Source organism: Bos taurus, chromosome 18 (assembly GCF_002263795.3).
Source record: "Bos taurus isolate L1 Dominette 01449 registration number 42190680 breed Hereford chromosome 18, ARS-UCD2.0, whole genome shotgun sequence".
Classification (NCBI taxonomy): Eukaryota; Metazoa; Chordata; class Mammalia; order Artiodactyla; family Bovidae; genus Bos; species Bos taurus.
The window spans coordinates 55541439-55558392 of NC_037345.1; the positions used below are offsets into that span (position 1 = coordinate 55541439).

Genomic DNA, 16954 nt, shown 5'->3' on the forward strand with positions numbered 1-16954 from the left:
CCCTACAGGCCCTTTTTCCAGTGACAGCCCCTTTCTGCCAAAGAGCTTGAGCCAACTTTGGCACTTAAAAGTTGAGTCTAAAACAAGAGGTGCCTTTGAAATAACAGTGGAATCCAATGGCAAGCCAAATCTCTAAGACAGCAGAGTGAGACAAGGGAACAGGGACCCAGCCTTGGGCAGGGGGAGGAATAGGAGTAAAGAGGAGGGCGGGGCCAGGATTCAGGTCCACCAAGCCCTCACATCAGAATAGACCTGAGATTCTTAAATATATATGTATTTTTTCATCTCTGGACACACTTCAATCACACCCCTTCTGCCTTCCGCTCCCAACTGCAAACCAAGTGCAGCAGACACAACACAGCACACATAAGGGGCCCCTCTCTTTCACCAAAGCTGGGGACAGGGCACAGCTTGGGGATGGAAGAGCCTCGAGGTGAGGTAAATATGGAGGTTCTAGAATCCAGTGGGCTGAGTTCTAGATCTAGGGGATGGGACCAGGATGCAGCACAGAGGCGGGGTTCTAGAATCAGCAGCTGGGACCCAGAACCCAGTGGTTTCATGGTGGGTCTAGCAGTTGAGGGTTGTTTGGGGGAGGGTGCAGGAGAAGACAGCCAGTTGTCCTCAACAGAGGGATTCCCTGGAAGCCACAGGAGTCTAGAGATATGGGGGAATTCAGATTCAGGGAAGGAGGAGTAGGGTCTGGTCCAGAAAAGGCCAGAAAGGCATCTAGACCAAGACAGTGTTCTCCAGTAGGAATGAGAAGCCAAGTGGTTCTGCCCCCACTTGCTTGGCCAAAGTGCAGAGGAAGAAGGGAGTTGGGGTGGAGGGATCCTCCAGGCAGAGTTGGACACCCCAGGGAGGGCTCCCTCAGAGTAAACAGGACTGCACTGGCCTGGAGCTCGAGTTCTGGAGCTGAAATAGAGAACCTGCACTCAGTTAAGTCCCTGAAAGGGCGCCAGCTCTGGACTTGATTGTCTCACTAGCAGAGACGGCACATGGTTTCTAGTGCTCAGTGGCGTCCTGGCCAGGCCTGCACGTGGCAGACTCTGTATGCTGTAGAATTAGTAAGCGCAAGGGATTCTAGGAGCCCCAGCATAAAAGGCAACAGAGCAGGTTTCTGAAAACCTCTGGCACCACGGCAGGGCAATGGCAGATCCCTGGCCTCTGGGACGGCCCGGGGGGGAACTCCAGGGCACAATAAAGGCACAGTGTTGTGGATACTGGAGTGTTGGGGATTCCAAGAGCGGGGCTAGAGGGGCTGGAGTGTATGGCGGAGGAGGCGGGGTTGTGGACCCCACAGAGGGTTGAAGATCTGGAGTGAAGTTTTGAGACAGCGCCATTCCACATCCATTCTCTGGATAAGGGAGGCAGGGTTGGCGGGGCGGGGGGCGGGAAGGGATAGTGTGGGGTTGGGGATTTAGTTGCGTTCCTCGCCCAGGGAGCTGGCGGGGCTAAGGGGTTCGCTGGGGGTGCTGACTGAGCTGGAGGGCGCTGTGTCCACAGACCCACGCTTGCTCCCGGTGGAAGAGGTGCAGGAGGCGCGGCGTGGCCACTCGGGGGCGCGGATGTTGCGCCGGTCCTTGGCGGCCTCCTCGTCCTCGTCGTAGCGCTCGTCATCTTCATCAGGTGGTAAGTCCCGGGGTTCCTCCTCATCCTCGCTCTGGTGCGGGCTGGAGTGTCGCGACAGCGAGGGTGATGGTGGCACTGAGGCTGGCCGTGGGTAGCGGTAGCCCTGGGTCTGTGTACGGAGGTGTGGCCACAAACCGCAGAGTGAGCAGAGGCCCCCTAGAGCCAGCCTGGGCGTCCAACGTCCCAGTCGCAACGAGGCCTTGCGATTCCAGGAGGGACACCCCACCTCACCCCCCCAACCCCCTTTCTAGCTCCTGGCCCACCAGAGGGACCTCCGGATCCACTTACCGCGTCAGCCTCGTGAGGCTCGTAGGTGAAGTATTCTGGAAAGGCCTTGGCCAGCGCCATGTGGCGCGCTGACATGTAGTACTTGTTGGAGGAAAAGAAGTGGGGTGGGCATCAGGGGGCAGGAGCAGACCCCGCCCCCGAGATTTGGCGGCGGGGCGAGTCCTGGCTACACCTTCAATCAGATCAGCACACGCCACGGTGATTTCCATTTAACCTCTAGGCCAATCACGACCGAGGCTCCACCCCTTATGTAGATAAGCAAGGCTGTGAATGGACAGACTCTGAGCCACACCCACTAAGAGGGTCGGGATTCTCCAATCAGGTACATCTTTGGCCACACCCTTATGCAAATAGAGAACTTCCAACCCAGGTATCTTCTGGATGATAGTTTCTTAAAGGGACAGCAAGCGTTACAAAAAAGAGAGCGTGCCCTTTGTGTCAGCTTTCGAGGCTTGGGGAATCAGACACCCAGAGCCGGAAGTGACTGATTCACCGGCAGAGGACAGGGAGGGGAGTTATACCCGGCCTAGGTATTTCCAGTCCAGAAGGTCAGAGAGGCGCTCCGTTCGGTTCCGCTGGATAATGCGCTGCCTTCGGCTCTGCTGGCAGAAACTGTAGAGGAAGGAGGTGAGCTGCGAGCAGGAATCATCCAGACTGCGGAATCGCCGGTCCAGAATGTAGATACCTGTCGGGGCCAGGACGGGGGGTCTCAGAGAACAGACTGAAAACCTTCATTCTCTCTGGGACTCTGCGAGCACCAGGAGGCCTCCCTCCCACTGGGACTAAGGAGTCCACTCCCTCCTTTTAGTGGCCCAAGAGTCCACGCCCCTCTTTCCCAGGATTCAAATATTTCGGCTCTCAGTCCGGACGCTGACCGTAAGCTGAGGGGTCTGCGATGTGTTCCTCCATGAAGCAGCCGAATCCGGAGAGGTTGGTGGAGACACTGGGGATACCCATTACCGTGCATTCAGCTGCGGGAAGGTGTGAGAAAGGTCTGCTTACTTTCCGTCTTTACAGTATTGTCTTCAGATCAGATCAAATCAGTCGCTCAGTCGTGTCCGACTCTTTGCGACCCCATGAATTGCAGCACGCCAGGCGTCCCTGTCCATCACCAACTCCCAGAGTTCACTCAGACTCACGTCCATCGAGTCAGTGATGCCATCCAGCCATCTCATCCTCTGTCGTCCGCTTCTCCTCCTGCCCCCAATCCCTCCCAGCATCAGAGTCTTTTCCAATGAGTCAACTCTTAAATCCCAATAAAAGCTTCAGTGGCGCCCTCTACTGGAGCCTTTAATAAGTGCCGGGCGCTGTGCTGAGTAAATCAGAAGCCAAAAAAATCAAGCTGTGCATTAGCCCACGAGTGATAGTCCCTGTTTCTTAGAGGAGACGCTAAGAGGTCCAGAAAAGGGAATTCACTTGTCCAAGGGCTCAGGGTAAGAAAAAGTCTATAATTGGGCAATAAAGATGCTAATTTATTGAGCCCGGTACTCTGGGCCAGTGTCGACCATTTTAACGAATCCTTAAAACTTGTAAGATACTTTGCTGTGCCAGGTTACACTGTTTTGGTTTTCATAACTTCATAGTCTGTTTTGTTGTTGTTGTTGTTTGTTTGTTTTGCTTTTTTTTTTTGGCCACACTGTGTGGAATGTGGGATCTTAGTTCCCCAACCAGAGATGGAGCCCATGCCCCCTGCATAGGGAGCCAGGAACCTCAATCACTGGACCACCACAGAAGTCCCCATAGTCTGTTTTGATAGGAGGTAAGATAAGATCTCTCATTATTACTAACCCTGTGTGCAGAGCACCTTCTATACCTCATTTACTACCTTAAAATAATGCTGAGAAATGCTTCAAGGAGTTTATTATACTTCCTATGTGTTTCTAAAAATATCTGTAAGCTGCAAAAGTAGGCACTACATATGACAAGGCTTATTAAAAAAAAAAAAAATAGAGGCTAGAGGTAGCACTTCTAGCTCAGTGGCTAAAGAATCTGCCTGCAATGGAGGAGACCTGGGTTCAATTCCTTAGTCGGGAAGATCTCCTGAAGAAGGAAATGGCAACCCACTGAAGTATTCTTGCCTGGGGAATCCCACGGACAGAGGATCCTGGCAGGCTACAGTCCATGGAGTCGCAAAGAGTCGGACACAACTTAGTGACTAAACCACCATCACCATGGGAAAAATAGGGTTGGGGCTGGTCACATCGTTCTAACCGTGGATGAAAACGAAACTGGCAAGTTTCCTAATCATCACACAAGTACTGTTTAAAAGATCTGTCAAATTACTCATCACTGAAGAAATACTACAGCAAATGTGGTATTTATTTACCCTTAAAAACATAGGAAAGTAGCTGGATTGTTAGCAAACTGTGCATTTAAGCTGTTGCTGTTTGCGGAAACCAAACAGTAGCAAACAGAGAAATCACGTGTGAACTCTGACATCAGCCCTCTAGTTACTCATCACATGAGCTGCTGTGTCACAGAAACACATGAACAGACTGTTCCCATTGTTCCTCTTTCGCAAGGGTGGAGCTTGGAGCTCAGGGAGGGCGAGTCCCTTGGCTCAGGATCATGCCAGATGCTGAACTCACCTGGTGTGTAGCCCCAAGGCTCATAGTAGGAGGGGAAGACCCCAAGGTGGCAGCCACGGACAAATTCCTCATAGTCCACAGGGAGCAGAGGGCTCGTAGAAGACAGGAACTCCGGGTGAAAAATCACCTGGCAGCGAAAAACAAGGGCTCAACCTGAGCACCCTATTTAGCTCCTCCCTGGGTGGAGGGAGCTCCCAGGGTGCTCTCTGGGTGGCTCAGAGAGGATGCAAGACTTGACCAAACCCACACAAGTCAGTGTCAGGACAAAGATAGGAATCCAAGGCTGTCTGCCTCAGAAGCAAAGGTTCTTTCTAAACACTGCAGTCCTTTCATAAACTAGGGTAGATTGGGAACATGAGGGCCAGGCTCCATCCCTCATATCACACCCCTTCCTCCTAAACCACTCCCCCCGACTTTGCTCAACCCCACCCTGGCCAGTGCACTCACCTTGACTCTGTCAGCACTACTATTAAAGAGGCCGATTCGGCGGATGGTTGTCAAGATGGGGTCTGAGGAGTCATCCAGCATATTGTGGGTGCACACAGGAGGGAAAGATTGCCGCTGTAGGGGCCACAAGTTGGGGTGTGGGGTCAGGCAAGGGCCCAGAGGGCTCCCTCCTTCCCCATGAGCCATGCTGATCCTGGGGATCTAAGGGGACCACAATTCTCACCAGGTTGTGGAGCAACAAACCCAGGAGATTACCAGGAGTTGTAGATTTCCTACTTGGCTCTATCTGTAAAGGTTTTCATTTCCTTTTAACCACCATGAGCTGAAAAGAAACTATAATCTTCAGCTGTCTTTGAGGCAGAGCCAGGGTTAACATGCCTCACAGAATACAGGGAATTGTAGCTAAACTTGTTCTGTACTCTGGGCTGTCACCAAAGAAACCCAAATGGATTGTAACTCCCAGCAATTGATGGGTGCAGAGACTGTGCCTTTCAGGGGCTGCTTGCTGGGAGTTACAGTTTTCTTATGAAAATCCTGGATCTCCTCTCCACCTCCACCCTCAAAAGCCCACTCTCAAAAGAAACCACAGTTCCCACGAGTCACTAGAGGAAGACAGAGCTAGTGCAATAGCAGTCCCAGAGACTGCTGGGATGTATAGTTCTTTGCAGCTGTCCCATCATTCCTCTCATTAAAATATCTACTCCTCCTCAGTTTACTGACTCCAGGAGCCCAGGAAACTACAACTCCCAGCAGCCTCATGGCAGAAACATCCTCAGTGAGGCCAACTGCCTAAGGAACTTTTGGAAATTTTAGTTTGGCCAAAAACAGGTCACACCTTATTTGAGCAACTTGGCTGTCTTGGTTTCCATTCCCCAGGTAATGGATCACCAACACTGACCACAGATACCAAAAACCCATGACTCCAGAGAAGAAAAGAACTCTAATTCCCAGAAGTCTCTGGGGGCAGGGAGAGTCAAGGTAGCAAAAAGCCCCCAGGGGCTGCTGGGAGTTGTAGTTCTCATTCTGTGGCTGCCGATCGGCTCTAAGGTTTCCCATCCCTCTAATTAACCCCAGGTATGTAAAGAAGCTACAACTCCCAAGGCTATCTGGGAACTTAGAAACAACCAGTGGGAGAAGAAACACCAACTGCTGAGAATTTTCAGTGTTCTTCAAGGAGTGTTTCAGCTGACCCCAGTCTACCCCCAGAGGACCAACAAAACTACCACTCCCAGCAGCCTCTGGGGGAAGAGGTAGAGGTAGCATGCAGCAAAGCCCAAAGTCAGCAGGGAGTTGTAGTTCTCCTTTTGCAGTAAACTGAACAGAGCCTGACACAACTGAACAACTAACACTTTCATTATTGACTTTAGTCTACGGTCCCTTCTACCTTTTGTTCATGGAGTCCCCAAGGACTCAAAGGAATTACAACTCCCAGCAGCCTCTGTGGCAGAATAAGCTGTGGGAAAGCAGGCTACCCTAAAGGCTTCTGGGAATTGAAAATATACCAGTCAGCTCACACCCTTCTGACTTCAAAATTGATTCCTGGAATAAGGGCTTGGCGATAAAGCTGAACTCCCAGCCATCTCTGGGGTCAGAGCTAACATGGCAGTCTGCCTCAGGGGCTGCTTCTGGGAATCGCCATCTCTTGACTCGGGAGTTCAAACCATACCTGTGTGGCAAAGATAGCTCTCTTCATCATAGTGAAGTCCTCCTTGTCCAGCATCTTGTTCATGTCTGGGAGGCTCCCCCTGTAAGGCGAGCAGGGGGATGCATCTGGGCATGGGTGACGAGAGGGTTTAGAGCCCAGGAGGATGCAGGGCTGAGGGCAGGGCACTCACACCAGCAAGGATTCGTAAAGCTTCCTCCCAAACTTTTCCTTCACTGTGTTGGCCGTATCCCTGGAGGAAGCAGAGCGACAACATTACATAGAGACCAGCTGCCATTCATTGTTAGGCTTCTGGGGCAGCTGGGAAGTTGAGGTCTGAGCAGAGAGAAGCCCTGGGGATTTCTGGGCTGGAGGATGGGGACTCGGGGTATTAGGTCCTAGAAGGCTTGGTTTCCTTGTGCCTTGCATCAGCTGTGTGGCCAGGGACAGATGGGCTTCCCTCTCTGACTTCGGTGACTCATCTGTCAGATGGGGATAAAAATAGAAGCAACCTCAAAGGTTTGCAGTGCGAATTCAATGAGGTCATGACAAAAAATGCACAGTGCCTGGCACACAGTGAACCTTCCAGAAATGTCAGCTATTATTAGGATTTGTGCTAGCGATCCTAAGCCCCATTTTATTAAAAGGGAAAATTACGTTCTGAGAGGGGAAAATGTATGGACACAAGTAAAGCTACCCAAGTGCCACCCTACAATGTCATTGACATTCCTCTGTTCATGGTCCTCTCAGAGCTCTGGCTTCATTTTCTACCCCATCTCCCTAGGGCATTCTGCTCCATCCCCATTGGCTTCCTTGCTGTTTCTCAAACATGCTCCAGGGCCTTTGCACTTGCTGTTCCCTCTGCCTGAAATGCTGTTCCCCAGATATGCACAATGCTCTCTCCCTCATTTCCTCTCTTGGTCTCTACTTGCTGGTACTTTCTCACTGTGACCTATCACGACAACCCCATCTCATATCCCAGTCCTGCCTTTTTTTTTTTTTTGGCCAGAGCACTTTCTATAGAACTTTCTAGAACGTGAACTCAATGAGGGCAGGGATTTTACCTTTCTGGTTCACAACTGTGTTCCCAATGCCTGGAACAGCACCTGGCACACAGTAGGAGCTCAAGGAATAGCCAGCCAATGGCTAGTGAGTGGGTTTTACAGCTGAAGAAACTGAGGCTTGGACTTCCCTGATGGTCCAGTGGTTAAGAATCCCCGTGCCAATGCAGGGGACACAGGTTCAATCCCTGGTCTAGGAAGATCCCACATGCCCCAGGCAACTAACCTGTGCACAACGACTGACACCACACTCTAGAGCCTGCGAGCCACAACTACTGAGGCCTGTGCACCCCAGAGCCCGTGCTCTGCAACAAGAGAAGCCACTGCAATGACATGCCTGCACACTGCAGCTCAAGAGTAGCCCCAGCTCAACATGACTAGAGAAAGCCCATGTGCAGCAACAAAGACCCAGGTGCAGCCAAAAATAAAATAAGTAATTAAAAAAAGAAAAAGAAACAGGCTTGTGCAACTAAGAGTTCACATGCGAAAGATCCCATGTGCTGCAACTAAGACTCAGGGCAGTCAAATAAATAATAAATATTAAAAGAAAAAAGAGAGCTTCCCTGATAGCTCAGTGGGTAACGAATCTGCCTGCAATGCAGGAGACCCAGGTTCAATTCCTGAGTCAGGAAGATCCCCTGGAGAAGGGAAAGGCTACCCACTCCAGTATTTTGGCCTGGAGAATTCCATGGACTGTATAGTCCATGGGGTCGCAAAGAGTCGGATATGACTGAGTGACTTTTACTTCCACGACCGTATATGACACAATGCAGGGGACACGGATTCAATCCCTGGTCCAGGAAGATTCCACATCCCATGGAGCAACTAAGCCCGAGCTCTATAACTACTGAGCCCACGCACTGAAACTAGAGAGTAACCCCTGCTCGTCACAACTAGAGAAAGCCCATGCAGAGCAATGAAGACCCAGCACAGCCAAGAAAAGGAAGGAAGAGAGAAAGGCTTGAGAGGCTGAGTGGCTGGCCTCAGGTTACAAAGCCAGCGTGGGACAGGGGCGTGAGCTGAACTCGCTGGTTGGATATCAGAGCCCTGGTCCTGCAGTCACATTCACCCTGCCTGTGACTGCAATTTCGTATGCCCCGGGGCCGGACACATCTGAAGCCAGTGACTTTGCTAGGAATCAGGTCGGGGATGGGTTGATCATGTTACAGATGACAAAACTGAGACTCCGGGAGAAACGGGGGACCCAAAGCACACAGATGGGAGTGGGAGCCGCAGGAAATGCTGGGCCAAGGACTGCTGACCAAAGCTGCTTGCGCACGGCCTGGCCCTTAAGGGTTTCCACGTTGAAATTGTTGGTCCGAGCCGGCATGATGAAGAAGGCGACCACCGTCTGCTCACTGCCATTCACCTGGGGCAGAGGAAAGGGAGGGCCTTGTGTGTGTGTGTGTATGTGTGTGTGAGTGAGCATCACATGGGAGAAGGCTGAGACCACCCACCCATTTTCACCCCCCAAGACCACTAGGACCCTGCCATGTCCCTTCCTGTCAAGAATATAGGACAGAGCTACCGTCCCCACTGGGACTCTGATCTTCTTTCTGAGTCGTCCCTACACTCCCATTTTATACATAGGTTTCCCTGCCCCCACCTCCCCAGGTCTCCATTCTCCTTCTCTTTGACCCCTTGCAGCCCAGGCCTTACTCTGAGCAGATAGTTGAGCCGGGCCAAGGCCTCCAGGAAGACGTCAGCCCCCTTGTTGGAGAACTCATAGCGGCCGGCGATAAAGAAGTACAAGGTCTTGTCCAAGTTGAAGTCTAGGTGCCTAAAGAAGCCACAACCCAGGGTGAAGCCAAGACCCTCACCCACTCACCCCAGCCTCAAAACTACAAACCCCAGAAGCCACTGGGGCAAAGAACATCTTAGGACAGAGGCATCATGGGAACTCATCATGGGAACTGTGGTTCTTTTCTCCTTAGACAGGGATTTCCTTAAATACTCAGCCATTGTGCTGGTGCTCAAGAACTCAAGAGACTGAGCCCTCAGCTCTCCCCTCTATTGATCCCAGGAGTCTGGGCTCCCAACCCCCTCCTCTCTCGAGACCTAAGTATCTGGCCTACATACCCATAAAAATGGCCCCGCACAAACTCCTGGATTCGAGCCTTGCTCTGAGCATGGAGGTTCTGGAACTCATGCATGGCAGAGAATTTCTTCACATTCAGTCCATTGGGGGTCACGATATCTGGGATTGGGGGAGAAGGTCCCACATTTCATTTCTTCATTTCTTCATTCAGATCAATGTGGCTGAATGAATAAATGAAGGAAAGACCCCTTTCCTTTCACAATGTTTTTGTTTCGATAGCTCCTCTGTGAGTTCCTGCAGTGACCCAATTGCCCTACCACTCAGACACCTTCTTGCCCAATATTGCTTGCTTATTTCAGAAGCCTAACCACAATTCCCATCAGCCCCTGTGAATGGCTAACTAAACAGGGAACAGATCAGCATCAAGGCTTCTGGGAGTTGTAGTTCTTTTGTTTCCCCTACACTTTGGAGAAGGAGATGGCAACCCACTCCAGTGTTCTTGCCTGGAGAATCCCAGGGACGGGGGAGCCTGGTGGGCTGCCGTCTATGGGATCACACAGAGTCGGACACGACTGAACGATTTAGCAGCAGCAGCAGCACCCTGAGCTGGGGGAATGAATCAATGTCCCCATCCTGTTTCTCTACCTTCAAGCCTCTTTTATGGCCCCAACTGTTTGCTATTGTCATAGAAATTAAACTGTATCATTGAAAAACTATAACCCCCACCAGCTGCTGGGATAAAATTCCAGGAATATAAGGAGCTGTCCAGCCAAAGGCCTTGCACCCATCGACAATAGATGCTCTAGTTTGGAAAGAATAATTGGTTCTAACACTGCTTTTCTCAAAAATAAAATGCAAGGAACTTCCTTCCTCTTTGTAAGACCAATATCTATATTAGTCAGTAAAAGAATTTTACCATTCTGAAATTAAAGAAACTACACCTCCCATTAGTCTCTAGGGTATACAGTCAGGCAGCCTCATATTCAGGCCAGCAACTTATGGCCTTCTGGGAGTTGTAGTTCTCTGCTCTTTACAGCAAAAAAAAAAAAAAAAAAGGTTGGTACAGGCTTTGGCACAGACTACCTCGTTTACGTCTACGGTCCCCAGCCTGTTTCCTACCTGGTTTCCTTTTGAGTAGGTGCTGAGCCTCAATGGCGGTAATCTGGGACACAGTAGTGAAGACATGAGCGCAGTGGGCTGCGGCCCGCTCCATGCAGTAGCGGTGATAGATTTGCCTCTCACCTGCTTCTTTGTCCACGTTGAACTGGGCAGGCAGAAAGGGCGATCAGGTTAGAAGGACTGGGGAAAGATAGAAGGTCCAGTCTGCAGTGTCTTGGGTGAGACGGGGGCTGAAAGCTGGACTCCTGGGTCTGAGGGTGGAGAGGACTGGGGATTTGGACTCCTGGGTCCCAGGAGAAGAGAGAACTTGATCCCCTTGGGCTTTGAAGACAGCTTTGGGCTGTCTTGTAACATTGGCAACCCCCATTTGCCACATCCCCAGCTCACATTCTCCAGGTTGTTGTAGAAGTCCACAGCCCCAGCACACAGGTATCGCCCCAGCAGCGTGGCGTGGGTGGTGAAGATGGTAGCCACGGGCAGCCGCCGGGCGCGGCACAGGCAGAGCCCGACACCTGCCAACCACTCGTGGAAGTGTGCGACCACGTGTGGTTTCTCCTCGCTCTGGGCCAGGAACTGTGGGGCAATAGAGACAGGGCCGCTGTGTCTCCATGTATTTTGTGAAGACAACCAGTGATCCCCCACGTAGATGAGGAAGCAGGAGAGCGGTAAATCTACCCCCACTACTGCACAGAGTAGGTGGTGACCTACTGTAATCCCCATCAGACAAGGATCTCTCAATCCTTGAAGCCACTGGACTACCTGACCTCATCCCCAGAGGCTGATGGGAGTTGTTTTTTTGACCAACCTTCTAAGTCCCAGCGGGGGTGATTGGAAAGACCAAAGTTTTCCCCAGGTCATGAACACAATTCTTGGAGACCCTTTATGCCAGTCAAGAGTAGACCTGTACTGAACACTTGCTGAAGGACAACTCCCAGGATGCCCTAGAAGCAGCCAGTTTATAAACTGTTTGTCCCAAGGTGTGGGGAAAGAAAAGCATCTTGAGTCTTTTAAAACCTAGAAGAGGGTCAGTAACAGGATTCCTGGTTCTCAGATAGGCTGGGGATTCCTAAACATCCGGGGCCCCATCTGAAAGCCAAGTCTAGCCCAATATATGGAGAAGGCGATGGCACCCCACTCCAGTACTCTTGCCTGGAAAATCCCATGGACAGAGGAGCCTGGTAGGCTGTTGTCCATATGGTTGCTAAGAGTCAGACACGACTGAGCGACTTCACTTTCACTTTTCACTTTCATGCATTGGAGAAGGAAATGGCAACCCACTCCAGTGTTCTTGCCTGGAGAATCCCAGGGACGGGGGAGCCTGGTGAGCTGCCGTCTATGGGGTCGCACAGAGTCGGACACGACTGAAGTGACTTAGCAGCAGCAGCAGCAGCCCAATATAGGATGAGAGAATTACAACTCCCAGAATTCCCTAGGGTGAGCCTTCCCGTCAAGCCAGCCTCCTCTAGAGCTAGGAGCTTGGAATTTCCATATTTGGAAGACTGGAGTGGATGATCTGGAGTTGAGACTGGCTCTCTGAAGAAAGAACAATCTAGGCCCCTGGATGTCCATGTTCCCAAAGATTAGATCTAATCCCTGGATTAAAGGACTACAATTCCCAGAATGCTTGGGCAGAAGAGACACCAACAATCCTCCAACCACCTGGCAACCCTCTGGCCAGGGGCTGATGGCCGTTGTAATTTGGGACCTGGGGTCAAAAGGAGTGACAGAGGCGCTGACAGTGGGGCCTACCTCACCCAGGAACCAGGTGGTGAGGAAGCCAAAAAGGACGGCGTCGTTGGCCTCCCGGTCGTACCAGGGCACCCCGATGTTGCATGTGTCCCATAGCTCCCCCTTCCAGCGCTCCAGGGCCCAGGCTGAGGCCCCCACATCGAGGAGCACCACCAGGGGGCCCCCCTCAATCAGCCAGCGCCCGAAGTACACCTGCAGAGGGAACACAGGAAGGCTTAGGGTTTTGGCCACCTGCCTCTGGTCACAGCATCTGTGTGTCTTCCATCCCCAGGCAGACGTCCAGGCTCACAGCCTGGGTTCTTCTACCTTCTTTTTCTTTATCTGCTGCTAATTTTTCACCCGTGGCCTTATTCCTCCGTTTGCTGTTAGTTATTCCTCCCACAATCTTTTCTCATCTCGGCTGTGGCATCTCTCCCCATTCCTTGCTTCATTTCTTTCTTTTCAAAATTTTTGTTTATTTTTGCCACACCACACAGCATGTGTGATCTTAGATCCTGATCAGGGATTGAACTTGTGCCCCCTGAGTGGGAAAGTCCCCCTTGCTTAGTTGCTATAACAGCTGTCGCCCTTCACTACTTATAACCTACACTGCTCATGTCCTGCCTCTGAGTCCCGTACTGCCCTGCTAATCATTTCTCCAACCCGCTGCCTTGTTTCTATGTCCACTGCCACATTTCTCCCACCAGTCATCAAGCGGCTTTCTCCCATCAGCTTTCCTTTCTGAGGCTCACTGGCTGCTGCTTTTACCCCTTGCTGCCTTGTTTCTGATTCTTTCACCATATACCTCACCTGCTTCCTCTTTCCCCTGCTCCCAGCCCATCTTACACTCTGCAGCCTGCTTTCTAATACTGCCCGCCCACTTTCCACACCCTGGGGGCTACCACTGCGGAGTTTCTAAGCCTCCAGGTTGGATTTCTGCCCCCTGCCATGTTTCTCTGATCTGTCGGCTTCCTCCAGATTCCTGTGGCCCAGCTTCTGGGCCTGCTGCCACACCTCCATCCGGCTGAGCCACCCTACTCCTCCCAATGAGGCTTTTCCCTGATGCCCCTCCCCCTCCCAGCTGTTGTCTGCCCTTTGGCTGGGGGGGCTATTCTTAGGCCCCCAGCACGTGGACAGCAGCTGCCCTGGGGGAGGGACTGGGCCGCCCTAGGGTTCCTTAGGGACACAGCCCCTCCTGATTGGACTCCAGACCCCGTCCCAAACCAGAGGCCGTGAATGAATGAAGGCAAGCATGTACCTCTCCCTCCCAGAACCCAACCTGTCTATGCCTCAGCCCTGTTGCCTTCAGGCCTAACCTCTGTTCTCATCCTCAGTCCTCACTAGGTGCCTGGCACTCTCGCCCTCCTCTTTGTTATTTATCCCCCCTCCCCTCCTCTTTTTAATTCCCAACTCTGCCCATCTGAAATTCTGTCCCCTGGGTCTGCCTGCCTCTCTTCCTCAGTTACCCAGCTTCCTCTCTCCTTCTAGACCCTTCTCTCTAAAACATCAGGCTACCTCTCTTCCCTATCTAGACTCTATTTCCCTGTTGCTCTAATCCCTGGGCAACCGTCACTTTTGGGGACACTCAGCATGTCTCCATCGGCTATCTCGTTTGTCTACCTGCCCACCTCCCTCTGCAAGCTGTTTTAAGTAATAATGATGTGATAATAATAACCACGAAGATAATAGCTCACAGACAGTGCGAACTGCATGCCAGGACCTGGGTTGAAGACTTTTTATGAGCTATTTCATCCTCCCAAGAAATCTCTACGGTGGATGCTATCAGCAAGTTCATCAGTCAAGGTCACACAGGAGGAAGCAGAGAAGGGGAATTTTTTGTGTCTGTGAACTATTTTTAAAGTCTTTAGTGAATTTGTTACAACATTGTTTATGTTTTATGTTTTGTTTCTTTGGCAACCAAGGATGTGAGATCTTAGCTTCCTGACCAGGGATCAAACCCACAACCTCCTGCATTGGAAGGCAAAGTCTTAACCACTGGACTGCCAGGAAAGTCCCCAGAGCCGGTGAATTTGAACTTCAGGCTCCAGAACAACTGCTCCGACCTCCTGCCTCACCCCCACCCCACACCCAGCAGGTTTTATCTGTCCATCTAGCTCTTTTCCTCTCTGCATCTGAGGATCTTGGCCTCTTCCTCTTAGGACCGCCTTTCAGTCTGTCTTGTACCTGCTCTCTGTGTTCATTCACCAATGTCCTAGAGCTGGGGGTTCACCCACTCACTTCGCAGAGTCCTGGATCTCTCTGAGTGTCTGTCAATCTTACCTCCTCTATGTCTGCCTGGGAAAGTACTGGGCCATCCTGAGTTTCTGTGCGGGCCTCCCTGTCTCCCTGGGGCTGCCCACCCCCTGCTCTTCCTCCTTCCGCTGCCCCCACCCCGCGCTCGGCCGGGCCATGCCCCACCTTGCAGCCCTTGCTGTTCATGGAGTCCAGCGTCCTCTTCAGGGCCGGGGTCGGGGGTTCCAGCAGCTCCACCTGGGTCCTCACGCCCTGCTCCGTGTACGGTCCCACCAGGTAGTAGTTGTCACCCCACTCGTCCCCCGTCACCTTTGCCTTCGTCTGCAGCACTGTGTAGATCCCGCCCACTGCGGGCCCAGGTACATGAGAACAGGCCCCAGCTGAGGTCCACAGACCTGGGGCCTGGGAGGGGCGCGGGGGCGCAGGAGCCATGGACCTCTGGCTCAGAGGAAGAGGGAACTGGGAGCCCACACTTCAGGGTCAGAGGGAGGAGGGGAGAGGGGGTTGATGGATGGTACTCCTGGGTCGATGGGAGGAGGGGGCTGGGGTCAGGACTTGGAGGGAGAAGAGGGTTCAGGCTGGACTTCTGAGTCTAAGAGAAGAGACTGGGGGCCTTGGCTCCCAGGTGTGACAGAATTAGGGGCTGGGGCCGAGGAGGACAGAAGCTGACAAGGGTTACCAGGGCCCAAGTTCTTGAATTGCCAGCTTAAGGGAGCTGGGTTTAAATTCCGAGTCAGGCTCCAGGACACAATAAGGGAGAATCCCTCTTCATGGCCTCATTTAGGTTCCCACAGTCATCCCTAAGAAGCCAGAGCTGTCATCTCTCACCCAGCAGGGACTCTGACGACCAGTTCCCCAGTTCTCTCTCCCCACAGGGGGACACAGGCACTCATGGCCCTGCCCCGCCCGTGACTCCATTCCAGACCCAGGAGTCTGGGCCTCCAGACTCCTTACCCCCTGGAGCCTGGACCCTGGCGATCCATGGCTCCGTGTTTGCAGACACCCGCAGCCCCACCACCCCCTGCCCTCTTTTCTCTCCCCAAACTCAGTAATGCAAAATCCCAGCTTCCTTCCTTCTGTGGCACTAGGATGCATCGCTCCTGGGTTTCCAGCCCCAGCCTTCTCCAAACCAGAACATCAGGTGCTTTGGAGCCTGGGACCCAGAAATCCAGACCCCCAGCCACTCCCATCCCAGGGCCCAACCCCTGACCAACTTAGGACTTCCCAGTCTTCCCCCAATCCAGCGCTCATGTGTCTGAAGAGGCTCCTCTACTCCTCCGAATCCGGAGCTCAGGCACTCAGAACCCTGCCATCCAGGCCCCAAAGCTCTCTCACCCTAGGAGCTAAGAATTAGGGTCTCCAGCCTCCTCACATATTTACTCTCAAATGACCAGTTCCCCAAATTCTCCCACCACGATTCGTGCATCCCATCTCCAAGTGGGCTCTCTTTCAAATCCGGAGTTACATCCCAAGATCCTTCCCCACCTAGGGCCACACTTCTGAAGTGCCAAAACCTCCTCCCCTCCCCCGCATCTCCTTCCCTATCGAGGACCCAAGTCTCTGGTCTTTTTCATTTTAACTCCCTCTCCCCTAGGACCCAGGACCTGGGTTTCCAGGCTCCTTTCATCTTATGCGACTCATCCCCTCCCTCCAGGGCCCAGGAGACAAACTCCAGCCCCTCTCCAAGGGCACAGGAGTCACAGGCTCCTTGCCCAGGACCCAGAATCATGCCATGCAGCCTCGTTCGCTGTTACTCAATATTCCGGGCCCCCATCCCCGCCTGCTCTTCTCGTCCGGCTCCCTCTGCCCGATTTGCTCACCCTTGTTGGCCACCTCCCAGGCCACCTCGAAGAGCACTGTGTTCTCCAGGTCGAATTCATCCTCCCAGTCCTCCAGTCCTGGCAGGGAGGACATGGACAAAGTGCGGTTTAGAGGCATGGCCGACGCGGTTAGAGGGCTCCCGGGGGCCACCGGTGGGGGCCCTAGAGGTGTCGAAGGAATGCACTGGGCAGGGCGCCGGGCCAGGTAGCTGGTGCCCGACGGGAAGCTCGCACCGCCCTCGGCTTCCTATTGCACGACCGCACCCCCGCCCGGAGCGGTCAGACCCGGGCTGCAAGCGGCCGCAGCGTCACTGAGCCCCCTGGGGCTCCTGCAGTGAAAC

At 52.7% G+C, this 16954-nt stretch overlaps 1 protein-coding gene across 1 annotated transcript; it reads right to left on the reverse strand.

Moving 5' to 3' along the window:
* Nucleotides 1-258: 258 nt before the first annotated feature.
* Nucleotides 259-16920, reverse strand: GYS1 (glycogen synthase 1). The gene is made up of 16 exons (NM_001101299.2): nucleotides 16614-16920; nucleotides 14959-15140; nucleotides 12562-12753; nucleotides 11200-11385; nucleotides 10813-10957; nucleotides 9735-9852; nucleotides 9315-9435; nucleotides 8918-9024; nucleotides 6788-6847; nucleotides 6619-6697; nucleotides 4953-5066; nucleotides 4506-4632; nucleotides 2793-2888; nucleotides 2439-2602; nucleotides 1918-1998; nucleotides 259-1738 (listed from the first exon to the last, which is right to left on the reverse strand). The coding sequence occupies exons 1-16, from the start codon at nucleotides 16729-16731 to the stop codon at nucleotides 1418-1420; spliced, it is 2211 nt and encodes a 736-aa protein (NP_001094769.1). The 5' UTR covers nucleotides 16732-16920; the 3' UTR covers nucleotides 259-1417.
* Between the last annotated feature and the right edge of the window lie 34 nt (nucleotides 16921-16954).

Bases quoted from the DNA above. Each gene is read 5' to 3' on its own strand.
- GYS1 (NM_001101299.2), bottom strand. From the start codon at position 16,731: ATGCCTCTAAACCGCACTTTGTCCATGTCCTCCCTGCCAGGACTGGAG. The intron at 15,141-16,613 runs GTGAGCAAATCG...CTGGGCCCGCAG, and splicing joins CTGGGAGGTGGCCAACAAGG to TGGGCGGGATCTACACAGTG. The intron at 9,853-10,812 runs GTAGGAAACAGG...CCCCAATCCCAG, and splicing joins CCTACTCAAAAGGAAACCAG to ATATCGTGACCCCCAATGGA.